At 37.0% G+C, this 23,562-nt stretch overlaps 1 protein-coding gene across 5 annotated transcripts in view; it reads left to right on the forward strand.

Moving 5' to 3' along the window:
• Nucleotides 1-20,769, forward strand: part of N4BP2 (NEDD4 binding protein 2) — a 38,214-nt gene extending 17,445 nt beyond the window's left edge. For 2 of the 5 annotated variants that reach the window (XM_086612607.1, XM_086612608.1), the window contains exons 6-19: nucleotides 2-126; nucleotides 1,314-1,402; nucleotides 2,581-2,657; nucleotides 4,498-4,653; nucleotides 5,825-8,151; nucleotides 9,479-9,564; nucleotides 10,320-10,362; nucleotides 11,445-11,689; nucleotides 13,122-13,240; nucleotides 14,580-14,718; nucleotides 14,800-15,009; nucleotides 17,247-17,415; nucleotides 19,200-19,323; nucleotides 20,173-20,769. In XM_086612607.1, coding sequence (XP_086468733.1) covers nucleotides 2-126; nucleotides 1,314-1,402; nucleotides 2,581-2,657; nucleotides 4,498-4,653; nucleotides 5,825-8,151; nucleotides 9,479-9,564; nucleotides 10,320-10,362; nucleotides 11,445-11,689; nucleotides 13,122-13,240; nucleotides 14,580-14,718; nucleotides 14,800-15,009; nucleotides 17,247-17,415; nucleotides 19,200-19,323; nucleotides 20,173-20,218 — 3,955 coding nt within the window. In that variant the 3' untranslated portion in view covers nucleotides 20,219-20,769. Of the gene's footprint in view, nucleotide 1; nucleotides 127-1,313; nucleotides 1,403-2,580; nucleotides 2,658-4,497; nucleotides 4,654-5,824; nucleotides 8,152-9,478; nucleotides 9,565-10,319; nucleotides 10,363-11,444; nucleotides 11,690-11,924; nucleotides 11,949-13,121; nucleotides 13,241-14,579; nucleotides 14,719-14,799; nucleotides 15,010-17,246; nucleotides 17,416-19,199; nucleotides 19,324-20,172 lie in introns of those variants that run through there. The other 3 variants (XM_086612610.1, XM_086612609.1, XM_086612611.1) reach the window with 3 other exon arrangements.
• The last annotated feature ends 2,793 nt before the right edge of the window (nucleotides 20,770-23,562 follow it).

The raw sequence follows: 23,562 nt of genomic DNA on the forward strand, positions 1-23,562 counted from the left end.
GGGCTTTGCTTGAGGATAACCCAGGTGGAATCATTCTTAGTACTGATGATTACTTTTATAAACATGGACAATACCATTATGATCCTGATTGCTTAGGGGAAGCACATGACTGGAACAGGAAACGAGGTGAGAAATAAATAAGGGATTAGCTTGCTCGTTTACAGTTCAATGCTTGTGTGCTGTTTAAAAAGCTGCCTGTCTTGTAATGCCTGTGTCACAGAACAAGCATTTATCCCATCATAGAAGTATTTTTTAATACGTGTGTGGAAAAAGACTATGAGCACAAGCTCAGAAATCATCTGTCCGTTGTGTGTTTTGCAATTAAAAATGCCAGTGTCTTTGTCAAAAGATTATTTTGTTCTCAGATTTCATCATGGTATGTATTTTGGGTTGTATCCCATATCTGGAGTGGTAGTCTGTAGCACCTCCCAGAAATATTTCTTCTGAGATGAGCCATTATATGTACATATGCAATAAGTAATGAGGATGCAAATAACACACAGATATTTTTCTACTCGTGATTAATTTTTTTCTCTTGAGCACTAAATTGTTGGCAAATTGAAAACAAAATTATAAAAGCAAGACAGAATAAATTATTTTCTTTTTTCTTTCCATATTCGATGTATTTGTTGATAGTGGCTTCTAGTAAGCTCACCATAGAACAACTCTTTTTAAGCTTTTACTTGCTAAATTTGAACCATGATCACTTTTCTACTGTCAAATTTCTAACCAGTGGAGAAATGGATTAATAAGAAATGTGTGATTCTACGATAACTTCGATTGTTCAGACTCATTGTGACATAGCTACAGAAACGTGGTGCTGTATCTCAAAGCTAGTGATTCTAAACGTTTTGTTACTGTGTATTTAAATTACAATAATTCTTTTGATTTTTCATATTTTATACAGTTTACAGAGTGGACTAATCTTAAGACTGTTATAAAGCCAAGAATTTTGTATGCAACAAAGAAGTCCACTTTAAGGTGATCATGTAGTTTTTTTAGTTTAATTTTCTGATTGATTAGTCATCTTGGTGCATTTTACATCTACATTTTCATTTCTTGTTTATCATACATACGTTAATTCAGAAGAATAGTATCTCAGTAGCTCCACATGTGAGGGGGGGATTTCTAAAATAAAAGAAGGGCTTGAAACAGATCGAGCTGTGGCAAGAGTTCTTTATACAGTGGTTAATCATTATGGATTATCTACTTAAATATTACACATTTAGAGAATTAGTATAAATGTTACATGTCCACCCTATTATATTGAAATTAACTATATCACATTCTTTTGTACATGTATGTCTTTTCAGCCAAAGAAGCATTTGAAGTGAGAATCTCCCCTATAATAATAGACAACACAAACATACAGGCATGGGAGATGAAGCCTTATGTTACTTTGGTTAGTATTACAATTTCATCAATGTGAAAAGGGATTATTGACCAGCATGGCAACAACATAGCTTTTAAAATGAGATTGTCTTTCTCACTCTAGCTGTTACTCCACAAGGAAGTCTGGAGTGAAGAAAAAATGTTGCATGGAATCATAATACCCAGTGTCATATTCTGTGCGTGTCTGAGTAATGACCTGGCCTACTTTCCAAGTGACAAAGCCAAGTGCTTTGCATTTGGGAGCAGAAATAAATATTGATGAGGAAACTGAATTCTGTTCCTCTTTTATATGATCATTAAAATTATACGCTATTTTTAAAATATAATCAGCACTAATTAGTAAGAGTGATGTTTGGTGCTCCATGAAGCTTGAAAACTCAGTTTCATCCTAAATGTGACAGAGGCAAATACCAGCTAAATAGTGAACAGTGGGACTTAACAGAGATCATTTTTTATTAATAAAATTTTTATTTTATTATCTTTGCATTTATTAACAATTGTCAGACTAACAGTTCTTTCATGAATTAAGTCCTTGGTTTTGCTGTATACTGAAATAAAGATACAACAAAAGTTCTTTCAGGAAGTGCAGGGTTTGGTAAGGTGACAGGAATTTTTTCAGAAAACAGGAATAAGGAGGAATGGCACATTACTCACAGTGTTTCTCCTGATTGGGCTTTGGGCTTCTTTTCTGTCATGATAATATTAGACCATATAAGGACCATTTACATGCAGCCACTCAGGTTTCCCATATGGCAGGAAGGTTGTGCACAATAGCTGCGTTAATGTAACTGAATTGCTTATTTTGGAACTGATTCGCATCTGGTCAGCTCTGAATGTAAGCAGTGAGCTTTTCTTGGTCTTGGAGAGGCTGTGTAGACATGTGCACACTGTACCTGGAAAGAGGAGATGTTATGCAGTCTTGACTCAGAGGAGGTAGAATGTTTAAAAGGATGATATAAAATGGTGATTTATTTTTTTTTCCCTGTGATCATGGCACTCATTTAATTTTACAGTAAGAGATGTATATACATGTTTTTAAAAATCTCCATTTATATTCCAAGTGTTAAATTGGTTTCAAAAAATACAAAAAATGTCTTTAAAGAAGCAGGCTGTATATGTTGTATGCTTTTTCATAGAAATAAGAAATGGGTGATGTGGCTTGTTCTGTTTTATATCCGTTTTCTTCAGGCTCAGCAGTTCAACTACAAAGTCATGTTCCGAGAACCAGACACTTGGTGGAAGTTTAAACCAAAAGAACTTGAAAGGTAAGAATGTAAAGAAAAAAATAATATTAGATTTTATGTCTTTCACAGTCCATGAACTATGATTTTTAAAAAGGTATTGCTTAATAGAGTGGCTGGTGAAGTAGCAAGATGTCAGTCAAGATTTTTGCGATAATAAGTAGCGTTTTAATTTTTTTTCTACAGTATTGACTTTTGTGGGATTTTATATGTATTATGAGATTTTTTATTCTGTCACTTTATTCTAATTATGTACAAAAGATACTATTAGCAATAGATATTATGTAATGTTTTCATGATTGCAGTTCTTTTGCGTTTAAGGTACAGTGATTGCTCCTTTGAGTTCTTGAGGTTGCAAAACTGATACCAGGTTGGGGCTGTTTTTGCATCTGGCTGGTCTGTTGCCTTACTTAAACTCAGTGGCAGCAGAAACGTTTTAAGGCAATCAGCCCTCATGGCCTGAGAGGGACAAATCCCTGTACATCACCATTGTTTACCTCTTCTTTAGCAGGACTTTCTACACAGTCGTAGAGCCATCACTTAGAGGCAAAATAGGCAAGACGTAAACCCTATGTAAGTGAATAATAAGGTAGCTAGAAAATTGGCTAGATGCCAGGTTCAAAGGGCATGATCAGTGGTTCAAAGTCCAAGAGGAGACTGATGTCCTTCCAGGATGAATACTAGGGCTGCTACTATTTAGTGTCCTTTTTATGACTTGAATGTTAGGACAGGGTGCACTTTCAGCAGATTAGCAGATGATACTGAATTGAGCAAGAGTAGTTTGTTCAGCCTTAAGAAGAGAATGTTAAGGAAGGATTGTATTGTTGTCTTCAGCTACCTTTTAAGAGGTTATAGAGAAGCCTGAAAAGATCTCTCTTGAGAATTGTGCAGGGATAGGATAAAACAAACATAAGCAAGTTGGAACTTCAGAGATTTTGATTACATAAAGGAAAAAAACCCAATACTTACTTTGAGGGTGATCAGACACTGAAAGAGTTTGCGCGGAGAATTTGTAGGCTTTCAGTTATTGGGAACATTGAAAATTTGACAAGACAAAGCTCTGGGCAACCTGATCTAGCTGTACCTCCTCTGAGTAGGAGGTTGGACTATGTGACCTCCAGTGGTCCCTTTCAGTGTAAGTTATTTTGTGATTTCATAATATCTGTTGTCATCTGAATTTGCATACTTAGCTTAAGGTTGGCCGCTTCTTAAGCAAGGAAAGAAAGACTATTTTCTTTCCTAAAATAGAACTTAAACATTTTCTCCTGTACCTTCAATTTCTGTTTTGCCATCCTTGGCAAGATTTGCTTGTAATAGGTGGAGCTGCTGCAGAGCACATTGCTAGTTGGTGTTTAGCAGAGTCAGTGAAAATTTCTAGCCAAAGGGTGTCCAAAATAATAGGTGAATAGATTTTCCTCAAGGCTCAAGGAACTCTTAGTTTAGCAAAACCAGAGGAGGACAACTGAATTCAGAAATCTTCCATACCCAGTTTGATATCCTGCATCAATGTCAGGATCTTATATGATGTGTTTCTGATACTTCTTTGAAGAAGATGCAATATTGGTAGAGTTTTAAATTTTAGTAATAAGCAAAACATCCTATTGCAGAACAGGGCCACCAGGTGGGGTGGAGAAGTCAAGTGGAGCAGCAATTTGTCTGAGATTCCCTGTTTGGAATGCCTTAGTGCACTGATACAGAAAGAATTGCTGTTTCGCAGCTTTTGCCCTGGCCCCCTGAATTCTCTGATTAGTCTTGCTGTAAAATTATTATCATCAAATTATTATTAAATTACTCTCTCCTCTCATCGTAATATACAAGTCTGAAATGTTTCTTTTTAAATTTTTTTTTTTTTTTCAATTCGTAGACGGAACGTTCATGGTGTATCTAAAGAAAAGATCAAAAGAATGTTGGAACGGTATGAACACTGCCTTACTGTTGGTTCAATATTGAATTCCTCAGTTCCAGACAAATCAGAAGCTGCTGACTGGAGTGAAGATCCTTGTCAGGAGGAAAGCCATAGGTTAGATTGTTTTACTAGCTTTGTCATCTCAAATAAAAGGCTAAAAATCCAAGCTTCATAGCAACAGAACTTGGATAATGCTATTGAACAGTGAATGCATTAAAAAGATTAGTTAAATAATAAAAAGAAATACACTACTTAGTTTTCTTAATTTTGAAGAATTTCAGAATTTCTAGAAATGAGCAGTCTAGGGATCTAGTCAACTTTCCGATGCTTTTTGAAAACCTCCCCGTATGACTGTGTGTTACTTTTGAATAAGCCAGTCTCGATTGATTTTCTCTTATCTTAGAAATGTGCTGCTGGATGTATGTTATAGATACAAAACACTTAAAATCTATAAAATACTTTCCAGAAGAATGTAGTCCCAAATACAAACAAATTACTGTTTCTGAGTCTGTGTGTTGGTATTAGATGATGCCTTTGTGGTAGAACGTGGATTCTTTGTGCAGTAGTAATGAGTTATCTACTTCTTCTTGAGTGTATTTAATTTAGACTTGTCTAGATTTGTGTTGGTTATATACATGACTGTTTTGTAGTGGCTAATCTGAGTAATGCTATGTATGGATTATAACTGCATAGGAAATCAGATTTTATGGTAGTTACTATTTTGTTTGTTTTTTTGCAAGCTTAATGAATTTGAAGTGAAGTGGACACTGATAATCGATGGAATGTAGTCAATTGTGAAAAATGACATGACAAGAAATGTCATGTCCTGTCCTAGTTAACTTCTAGACCTTCTTTAGCATTGAGCCGTAAGGAGAGAGCAACAGTCATTAAATAATAGCATATTTATCAGGTTTGCTGATCTGAAGGAGGAAATGTCTGGCAGCAGAGTGCTTCAGTACAGAACTGAATGCTGGGAATGGGGAAAAATAGAGGAATCTGAGGAAGTATTCTTAGCCCCCTGCTGAAGTAAAAATTGAATACTTACCAAAGAAAGTTCTGCTTTGTTTAGCTCCTTTTTATAAAGGAGTGTTGAGGTTAGGGCTAAGTTGTCTTAAATTTGTTTTCCTCTCACTAGAGTTCTTCAGCTGGATGATTAGCGTCGTAAACAGTGGTTTCTGGTCTGTAATTTGAAAATATTAAATAGCCAAGCCAAAATTAAAAATGTAGAAAATTTGTTAAAGAAGGTTCGAAATGGTTTTATCTTTCATTCTGATTTGTCTTCCAGAAAGAGAGAGGCGCATTCTGATGTAAAGGAAGAAGAATCTTTTGCTTCTTGTGCGGAGCCTCTTGAATTAGCTGAAGATGATAAAACTTTTCCCAGTACTTCACAGTTACTTTCTAATGCTACAGATCCTGAACATTTTCAGAAAGAGGAAAAAGAAATAGAAAATATCTCAGCCGAACACAATTCTGAGAACAGCATTGTTCAAGATGACTTGGATGTTTGTTTATCAGATTCTGTAGAAAAAGAACTGCCCTTGGAGAAGAAAGAAGAAAAGGAAGAAAAAATAGAAGAAAATACTGAAACAGAAATGGATGAGGTCGATGTGACCACAACTGAAGAGCCTGTGTGCTTGCATACAGGAGGAGTTGAAGAGTACAGTGATAACAACGTTCTCAAAGTTGAAACTGAAGTTGAACAATCTGGTGAAATATGTACGGAACCAAAATCAACACAAAGTAGTAACATAGTGGAACCAAGCAGTTCAGCTTTTGACATGACACGAAAACAAGAACTACTAAACTTTCTGGGTGACTGGCCTGTAGAACAAACAATGGGACAGAGAGTCAAAAGAGCTCGAAGACTAGAAAAATCTTCTCTGAAGAGTGATAAGGAAGGTGAAACTCCTGGTCAGCAGCATCTTGAGTTAGGTAAAGAGCAAGCAGGCCTGCCAGGGACCTGTACTGTTGAAAAAGGACATGAGGAACAAAATCTAGCCCCTAGCTGTTCCTCAGTTAGTTCAGATAAAGTTACACCTGAATTGCAAATGATAGGACATTGGCCTGTCTCAGGCTCATTAGAACAGAGACAGCAAAGGTCAAGGAGAATGAGAAAGACAAGTCTAAATCAGTCTGATGAAGGTAGAAATACCGAGGGTGACATTAATAGAAATGCTCTTGAGACCGTAGATGTGCTTCGTGGGACACCTGTGAACACTGCAGAGCAACTGGATGCAAACAGTTTGCATATGCACCAACCTGAAACAGTAGCTAGTGAAACGTTAGGTGAGAAAAAAACCCAGCAAAATAAGAGATTGAGGAAATATCACAAATTAGCCCTCACTTTTACAAACAATTTTCCCCATTCCAAAGAAGAGGAACATTTGTCTGTGCTTAACGCAGCAGAAGAAAAACATGACACATGCTCATGTAGACAAAAAAGTAGCTATTCACAGACTGAATCACAGGATTTTGCTCTCCTGTGGAGATTAGAAAAGAAAATGATTTTTCCTGAGACTACCAAAGTATTGCATGGCAGAGTAGATGGCTTCAAACCCAAAGATGTAGATAATTCCTTAGATTCTCTGGAAAAAATACCGTATCGAGTTACGTATGATAAAAGTACACTTGTGGAAGAAAGTGAACTTAACAATATTGATGAGTCTGAAAAGCTAAATATGCTATGCAAGCTTTTTGAGTCTGTTTCATTTGAAGCTGTGAAAGATCTGTATGAAAGATGTAACAAGGATATAGACTGGGCCACAGGTCTGCTGTTAGACTCGGATGAAAAGTTATGCAAAGATGTTGGTACTGAACGCTTTCAAGTAAGAGAAGCTGAACCAGTTGTCACAGACCTTAATTTCCAGGCAAGTACAAACTATGGTGAGAATCTCAAAGACCATGAGCAGACATCACAAATGATCGGGGCTGGTGATATCTCCGAGCCTTCAGAAGACAAGAACTTATCACTCAGCATGGCAGAAAGTAGGGCCACCAAGGCAACTGTGACAGATGCCGATGTGTCTGACGCATTGACTGCTACCTCATTGAATGATTCAGTGGAACTGAAAAATTCTGGAGATGTAGCCCCTAGAACTGACGAAGGCAGCTCAGCAGCAGGTATCATTGAGCCCTCTGTTTCAGGAAAGCAGAAGATAGAGTCTGAGAGTCCTGTTGAAACTATAAATAAGCCATCAGCCTCACAACTTGATGCAGGCTTATGCACACCTATGACTTTGCCTCATGGTCCTCACACAACTTCTACCGATTTGAAATTTGAATTAAATAACGAAAGCGACAGTAACCCTTCAGAAAGCAATGCAGAGAATTCCAGAGTGACTGCTTCATTGCTGGAAATGGATCATGCACCTCTGATAGGTCCTAGGAGTGCTACAGAACTGGAGACGGATGAAAAAACCCAGGGGAGTTCCAGGGAGATCTGTGGCAAAGAAGAAATTGAAACTCCAAGCTGCAATGAGACTAAAGCCAAGATACAAAGCCCTGTACCAGCATCACATGCAGCCTTCAATATAGATTGCTTAGAACTAACATTGCCTCCTGAACTGGCGCTCCAATTGAAAGAAATATTTGGGCCTGTTGGCATTGATGCAGGTATGGGCATAATTATATCCACATTTTTATGAAAAAAAAATCAGTTTTGGTAAGAAAACCTTTCTTCCTTTGCCTATGCTTTTTCCCTTCATGCTTGATTTTTAAGGAACAAGTTTACGAAATTCCTTGTGATACTGTTGTTTGCTTTTGTCAATTCAAAAATGGAGCTGAAATAAGTATGGCAAAAACATAAATGCAGTAGTGCTACCTTCTGCCTGTGTCTTTTTGTATATGTGTGTACTTTAAAAACATAAGAAAATATATTGGCTTATTTGCATTTTGAGCAACAGGCTTTTGAGTCTATGTGTCTAGAGTCTTTGAGACTGAAAGGATATTAAGATGATGAGGAAAATGCAAATTATGACTGGTTAGGGGGAAAAAAAGCAAAAAGAAAGCTTTAGGCATCAGTTAAATCGGGGAAGGAGAAGATGAATGGTTTAGAGAGAAGATTAAGTGTGGCTGTACTTAAAAGGTGAAAGCAGACTAGTCTGCTGAGAGACTATGATGAAGGAAGCCATAAGCAGCTTGAACATGCATCACAGAAGTTAAAGGCTGATAGAAAAAGGAAAAAAAGAAAATACGATGACTGTATAGCTTGTTTGTTTACTTTCTTTTTTTTTTTTCCTGAAGATTTCTTGATGTTAAACCTGCGATACCCAATTTATTGGTAGCTTTGACTGCTGGCCTCTTTGCCTTCCATGCCTACCTCCTCCAAAAAAGAAGAGTTTGTTTTTGATAGCAGAAAGGTGTCCTTTTAGTGATGTGCGCTGCCTTTTTAATTGGTACATGTACTTCTTGCCCTTTTAGTTTTGAAAGAGTGAGAAACAATATCAGAAATATCTTTTAGGGAAAAGATACATCATTAGGATACCATGATAATTCCTGCTGTTTCCTTTAGAGTTAGAGGGAATACTTGAAGTTTGCTTGTCTGAGTTCGTGTGTTAGAGGAGGGATGTGACTGCTGTTGGGCAGTGGTGAGTGTGTTGTATTACAGAAAAGCAATTGCATGTGGATAATAGGGAGTAGAAGAAAAACAGAAGAAAGGAGGGGAAATGTAGTTGTTCAAGTAGTCATATGTCAACAAGATACAGTTAATGTTAACTTGTTTTTTCCTACCCTTTCTGAGTTTTTTGAACAGCAGATAATGAATTCTGTGTAGAACGCTTTTTTTTTTTTAAACTTGACAGTTGCTGAAGTTTTTTTCAGGCATGGCAGTTTGTGCAGAATCTCCGGAGTTCAAATTAACAAGTCTAGGCTACTGTACTTTAATTGCTTAGATTAGTTTTTATAGAATGCGTTAATGAATGTATTTTCTTTCTCCCATAAGGATCGCTAACGGTTGAGGATTGTGTGGTTCATATTGATCTGAATTTGGCGAAAGTTATTCATGAAAAATGGAAAGAATCTATTTTGGTTAGTAGATTTCTTGCTTATGATACGGTGTGGCATGCTTGCGCTTTGTCAGTCCGTTTGTCTCCTTATGCGTTGGTCTAAATGCATAAGATAGAAGTATCTCCATGAGAACAACGATAAAATACAACAGCAGTTCGTAAAACGCCTGGAGCATGTCGGCATGTCATAATCCTCCGAGCTGTTGAAAGACAGTTTAAGAGATGATGAAACTGCATGTCATCATCAACTGCAGTGTCTCATCATGAAACCAAGATTCCTAAAAAAGAATGATCATAATGCACAATTTCATGACAACATTGATCAAAAATTCCACGGGCCAAAAAACATTACTGGCTTTTTGATGTGTAAAAATAGTTCTTGTATGAATAATTATGTATACAAAACATCTCATGTACATTAATTGAGAAGAGTTCTCTAACCTCTGTTCCTTCATAGCCTTATGAAACTTTTTGGCAAAAATTTTTTTTTTTTTTAAAAGGGTATGAAATCTTAGCACTGGGGCATGTTCCTGTAGTTTGATGTGTTTTTTGGAAAGATAGTTCTGTCTTTTAAACTTCACTTCGTAATTATTTTTCTTAACTATATTTCTTTTAAAATATCCAATATTTGAGAGATACTGCAGGACATTATTTTGAGGCTAGTTTACTTAGAAGCTTATTTTGAGGCTGGTTTACTTAGAAGCTAACTCTTACGAAGTTTTGCTGAAAAATTTATAGTTTACTTATAACATTCATGGTTTTACTATTTTTATTTAGAAGCGTCAGAGGAGAGATGAATCATGTAAGTTGCCTGCAGAAGGTATGTCATGTATTTCTCCTTATTGTAAAAATACTTAATTCTCATTATAAAAATATTTAATTCCTTGAAACTTCAGTAAGGTTGCAAATATTCTGTCTATTGAAAAATGATGGATTCATTTATTAAGCTATTATTATTAATGCTATTAATAGCATTACTAAGCTATTATTGCCCTGAGTTCCATTTAGCATTCTCTTACAGAGGTGTGTTGGGGGGAAAGGCATTAATTATAAGCAGAATCATTATTCCCAGGTAGATGCAAGTGAAAACCATATCATTTTGTGTACTTCAGAGAATTTAGAGAAGCTCTGGATCAGACAGCTGTTTCGTAGGACTTCTGTAATCTCTGTGGCAAGAAGAGGTGTGGCCAGAGAATTACTGATTTACTGGCAGAGTAAGATTTGTACAAGTGAGGGAGGGAGGTCAGGAACACAACATTCATTGTTGTCCTTGTTAGAGGAATTGATTGTAGCCGGAAGATGGGTATCCTTGTTCAAAAAGTGTTAAAATCTCTGACAATCTAGTTTTCATTCAGTTCCCAGAAGAAATGTCCCTCTACAGCAAAACCCCACTACTCTTGCCTGGGACCTGGGTGAAGACTTGGATTGCAATGCGGGTGCAAACTCTCAACACGAATGACCAAACGGTTCTGTTAACATTAACTTGTAGAAGCATAAAACAAGATTGTTAAACATCTGTCCTTAAGTTGTTAGAGGAAAGGCAGGTAAACATGTAAACACTCGAGTCAATAATTCTGTTATGATAGCAAACAAACCTCCCCACTTAAGGTATGTGCAAGGTAGTTTAAAGCTGTAAAATATGTCTTGGCACTTGAAAATTTGGCGAGGGAGTCTGATGGTTTTGCTTTTGTTTTATGAAATAGATAAAGATGATCAGACAGTCTTTGGAAAATAGAAATGAGGAGGGTGAAAACAATGTGTTGTTTTCTGGTTTAGCATTAATAATATTGTTTTAATGAAACCCAAACAATCTAGGTTGAAAAACTTAATTATTTTGGCTTTACTTGTATAAATAAGCTAGTAATTGTTTTATTTGTCACCTCATTTTCATTGCTTTTGAAGGTCCTACTGTGATTCAGCAGATAGATACAGATGACTCAGAAATGCTGTTATCTCAGAATGCAGACTGTAAAATACAGAAGAAAAAAATGAGCTGGGTTTCAGGCTCATCTAATGACTTACAGACTAAAAAACCAGCAACGTCAGATGTTTTTCCTTTTATGGATCACTGGAATGCTCAGATTCAGAAAGTTTCTCTCAGACAAATAATTTCCGAAGAAATAGCTATGCAGAAGAAGCAGGACCTGGTACGGATAGCACCAGTTTTTTTATGTAGATTAATTTAATTACCATTGATGAAACAGGATATGTCTTACCTAGTGACTCATCTTTGTGCTGCTGATTACAGCCTGAGTTCGTGAGACAAATGCCAATTAGTACTGTCGATTACTGTCATACAGGAGTTTTCTTGTGATAGGTGTTGCTCCCTAAAAAATATACATCTGATTGTAAACTGTAATGTTTTGATTGTTTCACAAACAGATCACGGTGCATTTCACTATACAGGTTAGCGTTTGTGTTCGGTTGAATTGTTTTTTGATTGCGCAGCTACAGCCAAAGATCAGTGTGATTTCCCACATTTTTTATTGGGAAAGCGGTATCAAAAAAAAGTTCTTAATTAGCTCCATGCCTTGTTTGTTCAGAAGTGAATTGAAATAACTTTAGTATTTTTTTGTAAGGAGAACTCACAATATTTCTAACAGATGAGACATTAAAAGTAGTACTTGAGGTTATTCTCAAACAGGTTTCTGTACCCACTTGTCAGAAAAATAGTAATTTTTAAAAAAGATATTTATTAATTCTGTCTTCCACACCCTTCCCTTACACACCGTCTGTTCGGTGTGTGCACGGTACTGCCCTCTACTGCCCGACGCTTGTTGGGAACAGACATTTTTGTTTGTCTCTGATAAGTAGCTGTCCTAAAAAAAGAGGAGTTTTGTGTCTACTGGTATAGAAAGTTGGATAGATCAGCCTGTGCTTTGAAAGAATGGCTTGTGGATTCTTTCTTTGAACTGCATGTATATGGCATACTGATAATAACAACTGTGATGTCCGCAGCTTTATTTTCAGTTTGGGTTCATGGAGCTTGGCTTGGTTTTGACCACTTTTTAAAAAGTTTTTTCTTAAATCTGTCTATGGGAATTATCAGTCCGATTATTCTGGGCTATAATTATCTTTTCTTCTCAGCATGACTTTACAGATAGGAATATTTATTGCAGTACAAATTCAGATACACCAAACCAAAATTGTTTACGCTGATTAATAATAAAATGTTGTTTCAACCCCACGCCCTCAGTATAGAATAGAGAGGTGGACTTTGAACAAGCTTATCATTGAACTAGATAGACTAGCAGAGTATACATTCCAAAACTTAAATTTCTCATAAAAAAAAAAAAACAACCAACAAACCTCCTTTTGCTTTGTCCAAGTTATGAGGGAGCTCCAGCTGAGTCACATCAAATGACTGCAGAGTATTACAGTGGTGTATAATACAACTCACCTGTCCCCATTTTATTCTCATCAAATCCGTGTGGCAGGCTGATGCTGGCATGTTGTCGTTGCTGTGGGTGCATACCTACTGAGTAGATGTTTTTTTAAATCTTAACAAATAACAGTTACTGTTACTATATTTTGTTCTAATCAAGAAATTGTAATATTTTTCCTTTGTCTTCTGGGTAGAATCGTGTTCCTTCTATGGCTAGAAAAGACTGTGCTGCTAAACTAAAGGAGAAGCAACTTTTTGAGATGTTTCCGACTATTAATCAAAATTTCTTAATGGATGTCTTCAAGGACAACAAGTAAGAAATCTTAAAAGTTCTTTGTAAAAATGATACTCGGTAACACTCTATAGTGCACAGTTACTGTCTTAAATATTAAGAGTTAAGATACTGCTAAAGAATGGCTTTTTCCAAACTAGCACACTTTTTGTAGATCTAAATACAGGCAAAACTAGCTGACCTTTGAAAACGGCATAACAACTCTATGTGTAGACTTGTTTCTTTTTTTGGGGAGTAGACAGTTTCTCTCATTGGCAGAAGAATGTCTCTGGCTATTGACCTCTAACTGACTGTCGGAACTGTGTACGTTTGCTGTAGAGCTGAGGTTTAAATCAAGTGGTGGGTGGTGATAGTGGGTTCACAGAAAACGACATCTGCCCAAGAGGAAAACTACCATCACCTGATGTTAGCTGGGAGTACTTGCCTGGTTACTACAGCAGCTCTGAAGGAATGAGCCATCTCTCCATCTCTTCCTGCTGACATTTTCTTTCTGTCTTCTGCATTATATTTCTGGGATATGTGGCTACCTTCTTAAATCAAATTCCTAAGAACTGAACTTTTTTCCAAGAGAAACTTCTTTTTTCGTCCTTGGCCAATTGAATGTCTGTCTCTACATATGGGTTTGCATGCCTACTTGTCAGTCTTTCTGCTTGTCCAGGTCGTTATCAAAATCTTTCCTTGTGCGATGTTTAAAATATGTCCTTCATCCATCTCTGTACCTCAAACATTTCACCATCTCTTATTTTTCACATTCTAAATTCTCTTCATAGTGTTGCCTTTCCCAAAATCTATCTTTACTTTTGATCAGTCTTCCTGTTGTCTGCTTACTGAACAGCAAGAATAATAAGAAAGAGGGCTTATTAGAAATCTAATGGCAACTGATGTCCTATTCTTGTTTCATTAAATTTAATAACAAAGCTTGACTGGAAATACAAGGATTTTTCTGCATAATGGTTTTGGAAAACTGAGCTAGTTTTAAACTAGTTTATAAAATCTAACCCTGACCGGAGAAGATTTAAGATGAAGTAACTTACCCAGCTCAAAAAGGAGTGTTTACTGCTAAACTAATGTCTGTTTGATTAAGGTGGAAAGCAGTTTACTTTAGTATTTCATTGTCCTTTTAATATTCAAGTGCCTCTCAATTATGTTTCAATCGAACAAGACATGCGTGTTGATGCCAGTAATGCAGTACAGTGAGTTTGTAAGCCTTTTTGTGATGAGGTGGAAAATTTCATTCCAGTGCTTTATTTCCATTGTCATCTATTTCTGTAACAATATCAAGGTTTGTAATATGTATTTTAATAAATGTAGCAGCTATTAATGTATTTGTAAAGTCATGGATTTTACTTATCCTTTACAGCTACTCTTTAGAACAAACTGAACAGTTTCTGAACTGTGTTCTGGAGGCAGATCCTGTAAAAACAGTTATAGCTCAAGAAAGTGTTCAGCAAAATGAAGTTGTTTCTTCCTACAGTGCTGCAAAGAATCGGGAGAAGAAGGTATTTTTTTTTTTTTTTAAATAGTAGTTACAAACATACCCAAAGCTATGTTAATGAAAACACCCTACAATGCATACTTAGCTTCAACATTGCAAATCCCTACAGGCAAAAAAAAGTAAGGAAGAGGATGATCCTTTGAGTGAAAGATTTCAAGAACTTGAGTATCCACAATATGATGATTTAAGAGCAGAAGCTTTTTGTCACCAGCAAAAGAGACAGGAATGTTTGAGAAAGGCTGGGGAGGCCTATCGCATGGGTATGAAGCCTGTGGCAGCATTTTATGCACATCAGGTAAATGTAAATACTGTGCTTTTTGCCTGAATGTAGAGAAGTACTTCAATTTCTGAATTGGAAATGATAAGAAAAACATTGTGCCTACTAGAGTTGATAAATTCGCTCAACTAATGTTCTCTGTGTAAGTGTTATATTGAGAATGGCCTTTCAGGTGAACTCCCTTTCACTGGTAGTGATGCTGATACAGGAAGCTGATGTAACCAAATTCAGCAGAAGACCTCATGAGAGGTGATAGTGCTTAGTCACACACGCTGGTTTTCTCACAGGTCTCACTCTTGCATCCACATACTTGTAAGGACCAAGGTGTGTGTCCATGTGGTCTGACCAGGTTCACTCATGTGTGACAGGGCCTGCAACAAACATTGGTTTTAGAATCCTCCGTATGTCACTTGGGTTCTTCTTAATTGGTGATGAACTGTTTTTAGACACAGCTTTTGTACTTTTTAGGAGTCGGATATTAAGATGTGATCTTTTGCCTCAGAATCTTGCTTACTTCATCCTCCATAAATCTTGGGCAGGATTGCTGCCTGCTGTCTTTGTTTCCTTATTCTCGCTATCTTTATGGCTACAGCCTGTCTCGGGTTGGGATAAATGACGTGTGGTATGCCATGCTTTTTGCCATCCATCTGGTTTTGGAGTGTAGATCTGCTGCTGATCAGTCTTGTGTGCTCTGGCCTTGGAGCACAGGCTCTCTGGTCTTGATTCAAGCACATTTCTTGGTATATACCGGTTTAATTACTGTTAATCATTGCTGTTGGTCATATTCTTGATTATAAGTAACAACTGTTCTTGTAACTGTTCCTGTATGTCGGTCTCTTGGTACCTTCACATGAGACCCTTTTGTTCACATCATTCTTAAAAAATTCTGTTAAAATATTTTCCAAGGCTGTAGCTTTTCCCTGATCTAATAGTATATAAAAATTTGGTAAGAATTCACATTATAGAAGCATTTAATTGTAAACTGTGAATTGCATTATGACGGAACAAAAATGTAATAATGAATCACTTGAATTTGCTTATGATCTTAAAAAAATTTCACGCAATGGGTATAACGTATCACTCTAGATTATTACTATGCATGTAGGAAATATTGATTATCAGTCTTTATAATGAACTCTTTGTGTTCTTGGTTTTTATATTCTTGAAATTTGGAGAGATTCTAAAGAAAGGTCTGCATGGTTTTAAATAGAAATGTAATTTCAAGTCCTGTCTTACTTATGTTCTTAGCCATAACAAGTACAAACTGGAAATTTATTCCATATTTTCTTTTAGGTAATAAAAAGGCAAACTAAGCTACCTTTATTCATGAAAAATACTTTATGCTTGGTGGCCTTAGCCTGTCTTGGGAATCCTCTGCAAGTGAGAGTTAACGGGGCTGGTGTCTCTGGTCCGATGCTGATACACTTTAGATGATCCATTTTAAGAATGTGTAAGACTGTCACTTCTGTTCTCTTGAACCCTTGTCAGTTCAATACCCAGAGTTAAGTCTTCCATTCCTTTTCAGACTGTGCCTGCAGATCTTCAAAGACGTAATTTGTTGCTTCAGTCTCTCAGATCTTATCACTGCAAGGTTCCATGGGAAATAGCTCGTACTTGTTCACTGTGTAATGTGAATAACCCTGTACTGCTCCTTACTCTTAATTCCAACAGAGACTGTATTGACCTTGTCAGTCATAAAAGATCTGTCCAAAGTATTAGGAGACATAATAGGCAACTATTTTAAAAAAGAGTGTTTGCCCTTGGCTTCTCTGATTTTTAGGGAATGTGTTTGGAATAATTAACCTCAACTATAACACTGAGCAGGTTTTTCTTGGACTGTTGGGTAGTTTCTTTGACATTGTTTCATTAAATATTTATCAAAATACTTTCAGAAAGTAAAATTCTATTGTTAGGATAATAAATCTGAAAATCAGCATGGAGTGTAAGTTTTTAGCTTATGTAAAGACCTTATGGTTTTGTGTGTTTTCTGGCTTTTTTTCTTTCTTGTAAAAGGCTTTTGTAAAATTTTTTCTTTGTGCCAGCTTTGAGTAGTTTCTTAAGAACAGATTTCGTGAAGTCTCCTTGAGAGTAGGTCTCACTGAGCCTTTTGCAGAAGTTCTGTTGCGATTATAAATTTTACTGCTTCAAACTGAGAGCTAAAAGCACCCTGCCAGTACTGTCATTTTGAACCCAACGGCCAGTGGGAGCTTAGATTATGTCTCGGCGTGTAATAGTTGCTGTGCTTATGAATAAAGGGTCGCCTTCATGAGCAGAAGATGAAAGAGGCCAACCATGCTGCCGCTGTGCAAATCTTTGAGAAAGTAAATACTTCCTTGCTGCCTATGAACGTGTTGGATCTGCATGGTCTCCATGTGGATGAAGCTGTGAATCAGTTGTCCAGAGTGCTGCAGGAAAAAAGTGAAGGTAGGAGTAAGCTAATAGTTCTTTCCCCCTAAAAGTTATTCTTCTCGTTTTCTACTAAAATCACTATATATGGCAATATCAGAGGGAATGAATGTAATGTAATAACATGTAAAAACAACTGGCTTTTGTGTCCTTTTATTTTCAAAGTTCCCCTATGGAATTGTTTTTCTTTGACATGGCAATGATTCTTTTTGCTCTCTGTCTTGCCCCTCTGCCTTGTGCTGCTTTGTGAATCTTCCTTTTCTTTGTGTTTTATCCTTTACTTTTGTTTTTAATTGAAGACGTGGTCTGTCCTTCCTGGCGTTTTTAACAGAGGTGGTAATGCAAACATTTGTGTTATCTTTGCATTGCTTTGTCAGAACTATGTTGCTTTTATAATCTATAAAGAAGAATAATTATGTTGGAATTCTAACCACAATGATTTGTCTTCAACTTTTACATGAAAGTGTGTGATTTGAGCTACCTTTTAGTAACTTCCGTATCAGTTTGTCAGCAGGATCTCCTGAGATCAGAATACTGCTGCTTCCATAGATGTCATTTTGTGCAATTTTGCTAGAGGGCTTGTTTTTTCTCCCAGTGGAGTGTTCAAGTACTTCGTGAGTGTTCTTGCTGTAAAGAGATACATTTTCTGCGTTATTAGTTTACCCTATAAATTTAAACACACTGGCAATGCTTTTGTAATAAGTATTTCTTACGCAAGGTATGGCTGCACAAAGCTAATTTTTTTGAGACAGCTACTCCACACAGTAGAAACAGAAGTGTTCAGTACGGCCTTAGATAATCCTTTTCTTTCAGTATGCATCAGAGATAATTAAATTGCAATATCTTGTGCTATTCCTAAAATGATGTTTGTGTACTTTAAGCTGTAACCTAATGCTTTTTAGAGCTAAATTTCCTGAGCTGCACTTACATCAGGAGTCATGTAATGATGGTAGAAGCTCTCTGTTCAGTCCATTCATTGAAATCTAAAAAAAAAAGTTCATTTCAGTGTGCATACATAGGAAAAGGATCAATATCGGGTACTTAGTACTGGCAGAATTAAAAGTAACCTAATATAAAACCCAAATAAAGTTGAGAGAGAGAGGGTCGTTGAGGAAAGATGTCATCTTGAACTGGCAAATCTTGGCTCATTGTAAGAATCCAGTTTCATTTTTGTTTTTTCCTCTTTTTCAAACTCATCAACAATTTGGGTTCTTGCGATCTCTGGGACGAGCAATTTCTTTAGTCGTCAGGGCTGGATGCCCTAATAAAGCTCATGTGATGTGTTGATCTGTTCATTCAGGTGCTCCACCGTGGCAGAAGTTAGTCCAAATAAGTGTGACTTAGAAATCCACACAGTTCTTCTTCCTTTCTTTATCCAATAAATGTTATCTGTTTATTCACATTAATTTAAGATAAAACATAAACCAATAGAGGGAAGTGTCACTTAAAAATTAACTAAATTGCACCCGCGTCTTAATTTTGCAATTGTAATTTGCATCGCAGGGTGCATATTCCAAGTGAAGATTAGATGACAGAAACAGTAAAGCTACTATGAAATTAGAAGGATTTTGTCATGATCACAACATGCATATTGCAAGCAATCTAGATTTAAAAAGCTTGACTGTGTTTTTTCAGAAGAGGGGAAGAATGGCCGTGTGTATGTAAAAGATGCATAGCCAGCATGGGAAAGCAAAGTTCTAAATCAGTAGTGAGAGTTTTCAGAAGATGGATGAAAAGGTTACACTGAACGCCAAGTCTCTGCTGAGGGAAAATTTTAACCGTTACAATCCCTGCTGTTACAGAGTACCAGCAGACTGGTGGTAAACCATATCTCTGTGTTATCACGGGAAGAGGAAGCCATAGTCAGGGAGGAGTTGCTCGCATCAGACCAGCAGCTATCAGATACCTCACAAGCCACAACTTCAGGTGAGTTTAGATTTTTGTTACTGATACTTTTTTTTTTCGTAACCCACATTTAACTAACTGAAAATCGAAGTTAGTTTTAGAATACTGTTAAACTACTAAACAAATGAAGGCAAGTCTGCTGTTTCAGATTAAAGTAGGTCTGCTGTTTCATAAATCCAATGCAATTGTGTGACACAAAACCATCTTATATGGGGCACCTGTTAAATGTTAGATCCTTTCCTCTGAGATCGGTGAAAACACTATGAATTAAACTTATCTAACATAGTTTAATTGCATATTTCCATTCAAGGTTGCTAGTTTTACTGTGAAAAGTTGTTAATCCTGCTGTTTATAGTTCTCCAATACCTGCTTTAGTGCTCAGCTTCTTATGTGGAACAGCTATTTAGCAAGTCTAGGCTGGCATCAGTGAGTTTGCTGCTTTTTCTTTACAGGAGTGTATGAAGGTGACTGTGAAGGTGGGGCTCAGAAGTAGCAAAGACTCCCCTTCTCATTTCCTTCCTACTTTCTGCAGAACACAAGGGAGAAAATCTGTTTTAAAAGAGGGAATGAAAGGGGAGCAGGAAGAGAGGAGCAGAATGAACATAACGAAGAATATTGGGCAGCTTTTTTTTTTCTTTTTAAAAAAATCTTCCTCTTAGTTCCTGCTGTTTCCAGCTCTTCCCCTCTCCACACTGTGTAAAATCCTGCTTCACTGTCACATCCAGAGGGCATGATGCCGATTTCCTGACTCTCACATGCACACATACTTGATTGAGAACCTTATCACTTTCCATATGTTTGATGAGGGCTGGACGAGAGAACATTGCACATAGCTTTCATGTTGAAGCTTCATCTTTTCTTGTTTCACAGGTTCGCAGAAGTAAAACCAGGCTGCCTGAAGGTCATGCTGAATTGAAGGGTTGTTGAGAAGAGGAATATAGAAACTGAGGTGTCAGATTACAGCTCAACTTTTTGAACTTCAACAGTATTTTGTAATCTTTTGAAGGATGATATTTTTATTAGAAATGGTCTCAATTTACAGCAAGTGGTTTTGTCAGTATGTTTCCAAGAAAATTTTTGTGTGGAATTAATCCTTTTTTGAACCTGCAAAAAGAAGACACAGGATTTGAGAAACGCAGATTAAGAATTCTACTGAGCAGTATATGATGTTTTAAAGGGAAGTTAAGGTACAATTTTTAAATATGTCTTCTCAGCATACCCAGTTTATGTCTTTTGACTCTCACACATTTTAATTGCTGTGGATTCTGTGATTTTAAAACATAGTACCTTGTACGAAGTTGCTTTGTGATTCAGAACTTCGTGCTAAACCCTTCAGAAGAGCACAGAGAAGGTGGGAACTGGGCAACTACTGATATTTCAAATCTAATTACAGCTGACTACTAAATATTTCTGGGTTTATTCCAAAATCTGGTGGCTTTTTAGTGGTTATTTTATGATACGTTGACCAGTTCTTACTCCATTTTAAAATTCTCCCGATATTGATGGAAGTTGCATATAAAGGACTGTGCATTAAGACCAGCTGTGTGTTTGGTAATTTTGCAGACTTAACTGTGATCTATTGAAGGGGAAAATACAACGTTGTAGTTCAATCTGTACTTACACATAGCTAATACTGTAATTTTGCAGGAAACGCCTTTACTTTTTTCAACATCTACTGGATTAAAAGTGTTTCTTCCTTTATGGCTTTTTAAATGGAGCAAATTGAGTACTGTTTCACTTTGCAAGTGTCTAATAGTGACGTGTCTTCATTCTGTGTGTATTAAATTTGGTGATTTCCTTGTAAAAAATACGATTGTCTGTGAGACATTTTAAATGTATTTTTAACATCAAAGTGGATGCTAATACTACAGTAGTAATTGCCTAACTGGAAAGTCTGGGAGTACAAAAGTTATTCTGTTTTTGTTGATGTTGCATCAGCATCTAGAAATACCTGTGTAAAAAACCAAAACGAGAACAACAAAAGCTGAACAACCCCCCTGCCAAATTAAATATACACATCTGTACTTTATCAAGTGTTTCCAGTAAGCAATCGGAACATTTTTTTAGTAGAAATATCTTCTGGAATGCATTACTATTTTTATTTACATCTTTGTCTCTTTAAAGGCATACAAGTTTTTGTTGTAAGGTTATTCAGAACAGGTATCAGTTGTGTATTAGGAATAGTATTAATAGGTTCAGGATTAATGGGAGGAGTTTTTAATTTTAAACCATTATTAAAGTAAATTTTATCCAGGAACTACATGCACATAGAATTCATGTATGAATCCATATGTGTGTGCAAGTTCTGCCATTTGTGTGCATGGGCAGTAATAAGCAAGGAACTTCTGTGAGAAAAGCTGTGCACAGAAATAGGTTTCACTTGAAAATGTGTCTGTATAAGTTGCTGACAAACTGGAAGACATGATGTTTCCTGAATATCCATATTTACAGTAGCATGTAAGCACAGTGACTGCAATGTACGGTAGGCTTAAAAATGAGTTTGTCATGCTTCAACAGATAGAATATTTTCATAGTGATTTCAAATGGAAGAATAGCTCGAATAATATTTAATCAAAGGGATTCTTATTGGAATAATAGTGTCATAATAAGGTTTATGTTTTTGTGGGTACTTAGTTCATCTAAACTGTGTCCATTCTCTTTTTTTTTTCTTTCTCTCTGGGCTTTTCATAACCAGTGGGTGAAATAAAAAAAATTTGTGCTCCCAAAAAAGTACGAGCAGATCTGTTTCTGCAACCAAACAATGTCCTGTGTAGTGAAGCCCATGCTCCATCATCTGTGACGGTGCCTAAAATGGACTGAGATGTCATTTAGGCACTTGGACTCCAGACAGCAGTTCAGTCTATCAGCTGCCCAGGGTTGTGGATGCTAGAATTGCCTCAGCGGAGCTAGGATCTTTCTTTTGGACCGAGGAGCTTCCTTCTGCTCCTGAAGAAGTTTTCCTTAGTGCTACTGTTTATAACGAATGGAGGGGCAGCTCTCTAAAGTGTAGTCCCTGTTGGTTGGCCCGGGTAGCTGAATTGCCCGGCAAACGTCCCAGCATATGCCTAGAAGCGTTGCATGTTGAGCTGCTGGGTGCCTAAGCCCTACAGTGGTGTGCTTGGAAACAGGGAAGTGCCAACACTTCTCGTTGTTTTGGGAGGGGGCCTGATTCACTCAGCCTGTTCACACCATTCCCGTTCCTGACATGGACAAAGACAGCTTATATTTCAGTTCAAAAGACAGAGAAGTTGTTGTCTGCCCATCTGTTCATCATAATTGAGTTGTTGACAAGTTTACCCTGGAGGTGAGAAACAGCTTTTTACCTTCTTCTGGTTTAGCAAGGGGACAACCATTGTGCTTGATTCTCACTTCCCCAGAACGTGCTCTGACCCATGTGCTCAGGGGTATTCTTGAAGTCGCCACTTCCTGAGCCTCTTTCAAAATCACCACTGCAAGCTAAAAATGCAAGCTCAAGGGGATGAAAGAGGTTAAAGAATAAAAAGTGCAAAGCAGTCTCTGGAAGAGGGCTAGAACTCTTCAGAAAAGAAGCTGTTCCCACTGAGCTTCAGTGTCCCTCCGTGTCATTTTTTTGTCTCTTAGTCCTATTTGGATAAATGCATAAAAACCATTGAGGGCAAAACCTTAGCTCCAGCCCTTACTAGGACAGTTTTTCTCCAGTCTGTCAAAGTCAGCAGAGGAGTACACAGCTGAAGAGCAATTTGGAGTACTTCTCCCTCTCTCCATCGTCCCTTTGGGTACAGGTTGAGGTTCAGTAAGGTACTCCCAGTACCCCATGTGGTTTTAGGTTGGTCATTCACCTACAGGTTGAACTTTGGTGGAAGACCATTGTTTAAAATCATAACACAGGCAGAACTGATCTTGCCTTTATTGAAGTTAGCCACAGAGCCTCCATCAGCTTCGGCAACTGGAGGTGAGGCATTGCAGTTCCAACTTGGAGGAAACATGATGAGCTCAGCCTTTTTGTTCTGTAGGAGCTTAAGCATGTGCTTGGAAGCTGTGCTGAGCTGGATACAGAATAAAGCAGAAGATTAGTGCACAGAGAGAAAGTAGACTTTTATTAGTAAGGATATCCATGCCTTCAGTTACTTGCCAAACTGTCCAGAAAAAAAACCACTGGACTTCTTGTATTTTTTTTTTGTCTGTTTTTATAAGGTATAGTGGGATGAATTGTATAAAATGTAATTGTTTCAAAATGGTATTTTAAAGTAGGTTACATTTTAAAATTTCCAGCTTTTCTGA

Source organism: Tauraco erythrolophus, chromosome 5 (genome assembly GCF_009769465.1).
Source record: "Tauraco erythrolophus isolate bTauEry1 chromosome 5, bTauEry1.pri, whole genome shotgun sequence".
NCBI classification, from domain to species: Eukaryota; Metazoa; Chordata; class Aves; order Musophagiformes; family Musophagidae; genus Tauraco; species Tauraco erythrolophus.